Source organism: Malus sylvestris, chromosome 5 (genome assembly GCF_916048215.2).
Source record: "Malus sylvestris chromosome 5, drMalSylv7.2, whole genome shotgun sequence".
Lineage (NCBI taxonomy): Eukaryota > Viridiplantae > Streptophyta > Magnoliopsida > Rosales > Rosaceae > Malus > Malus sylvestris.
In genome coordinates, this window is record NC_062264.1 from 9200760 (window position 1) to 9201862 (window position 1103).

The window sequence follows — 1103 nt, forward strand, 5'->3', positions numbered from 1 at the left end:
TGAGGGGAATAGAATTTAGTAAGGAGAACAGGTAGTAAAATTGTTGTAAGCCAGTATGTGGAAACAGAGCTGTGTATAGCTTGGATGATGGATAAACGAACGAAGATGACCAAAAATAGTGTGAATATCTAATTAAAAGTGGCTAGATTTCTACATAATTCATGGAGACATTAATTTGATTCACTCCCCATTAAAAAAAAAGTTACAGAATGTTTAGATTGTCTACATTAAAAATTTCTATCAACCAGTTAGTTCGTGTAACATGCAGATTTCCATTACGAAATCTCACGATGCATTCAAGTGAGAAGTGAGATGAAGGAAGGCATCTTGTCTGCAGGGAATTGTTAGACCACCCATTGGATGATCAAACCCGAATTCTTCTTCAGCCTCACTTAGCAACTTTTGAAATGAAGGCTCATTAAGGAAAGATACTGGAATTACAAATCTCTGCCTTTCGCTCTCGCCAACATAAACCGCAAAATAACCTTTTGGGACGTGTGCTAAATTAGTTGAAGCTCCTCTGGTTGTATTTGAAAAAGAACGTCGAAGAAGTTTCCTAGCAGGAATTACAGCCGGAAGACGGAAACCCATTGTTGTAACTCTCAAGACCAAAAGTAGAAGAAAATCTCAAAGAACTCACAGAACAAAGAAAACTATAGTACTTGAGAAGTTCGTAGACTTGAGAGTTTGTAGAATTGTTTTTCGTGGTTATCAAACGAGCCAGTCATATGTTTATATATACTTGACTGGTTGCGTGTAGGATATCTCTCTTGAAAGAAATATATGGTGCAAACAAAGACAACCTGGATGGGGTATAGAAGGGAACAAGGGCTGATGATGAGGGATCACATGGTTTTGTCTTCCAAATATCATCAAGCAATTAGGAAAAATATGTGGAGCAAATTAACGGATATTAAGTCTCAATCACTACCAAGGAGTCTCGGTGATGAATTGGATGACAAAGCCATGTGGATTTTGATGAAATGCTTATGTCTACGGCAAATCCCAATCACTACCAACTATTAGAGATTTTCCAACACATCGATTGTTATATTAATTTGGACATGAATTACAAGAAGGTAAGTGTTGGAACCCCATTCTGT

At 37.3% G+C, this 1103-nt stretch overlaps 1 protein-coding gene across 1 annotated transcript; it reads right to left on the bottom strand.

Annotated features, from left to right (window-relative positions):
• Nucleotides 1-106: 106 nt before the first annotated feature.
• Nucleotides 107-721, bottom strand: LOC126623206 (auxin-induced protein 15A-like). Its single transcript, XM_050292003.1, has one exon. The coding sequence runs from the start codon at nucleotides 589-591 to the stop codon at nucleotides 286-288; it is 306 nt and encodes a 101-aa protein (XP_050147960.1). The 5' UTR covers nucleotides 592-721; the 3' UTR covers nucleotides 107-285.
• Between the last annotated feature and the right edge of the window lie 382 nt (nucleotides 722-1103).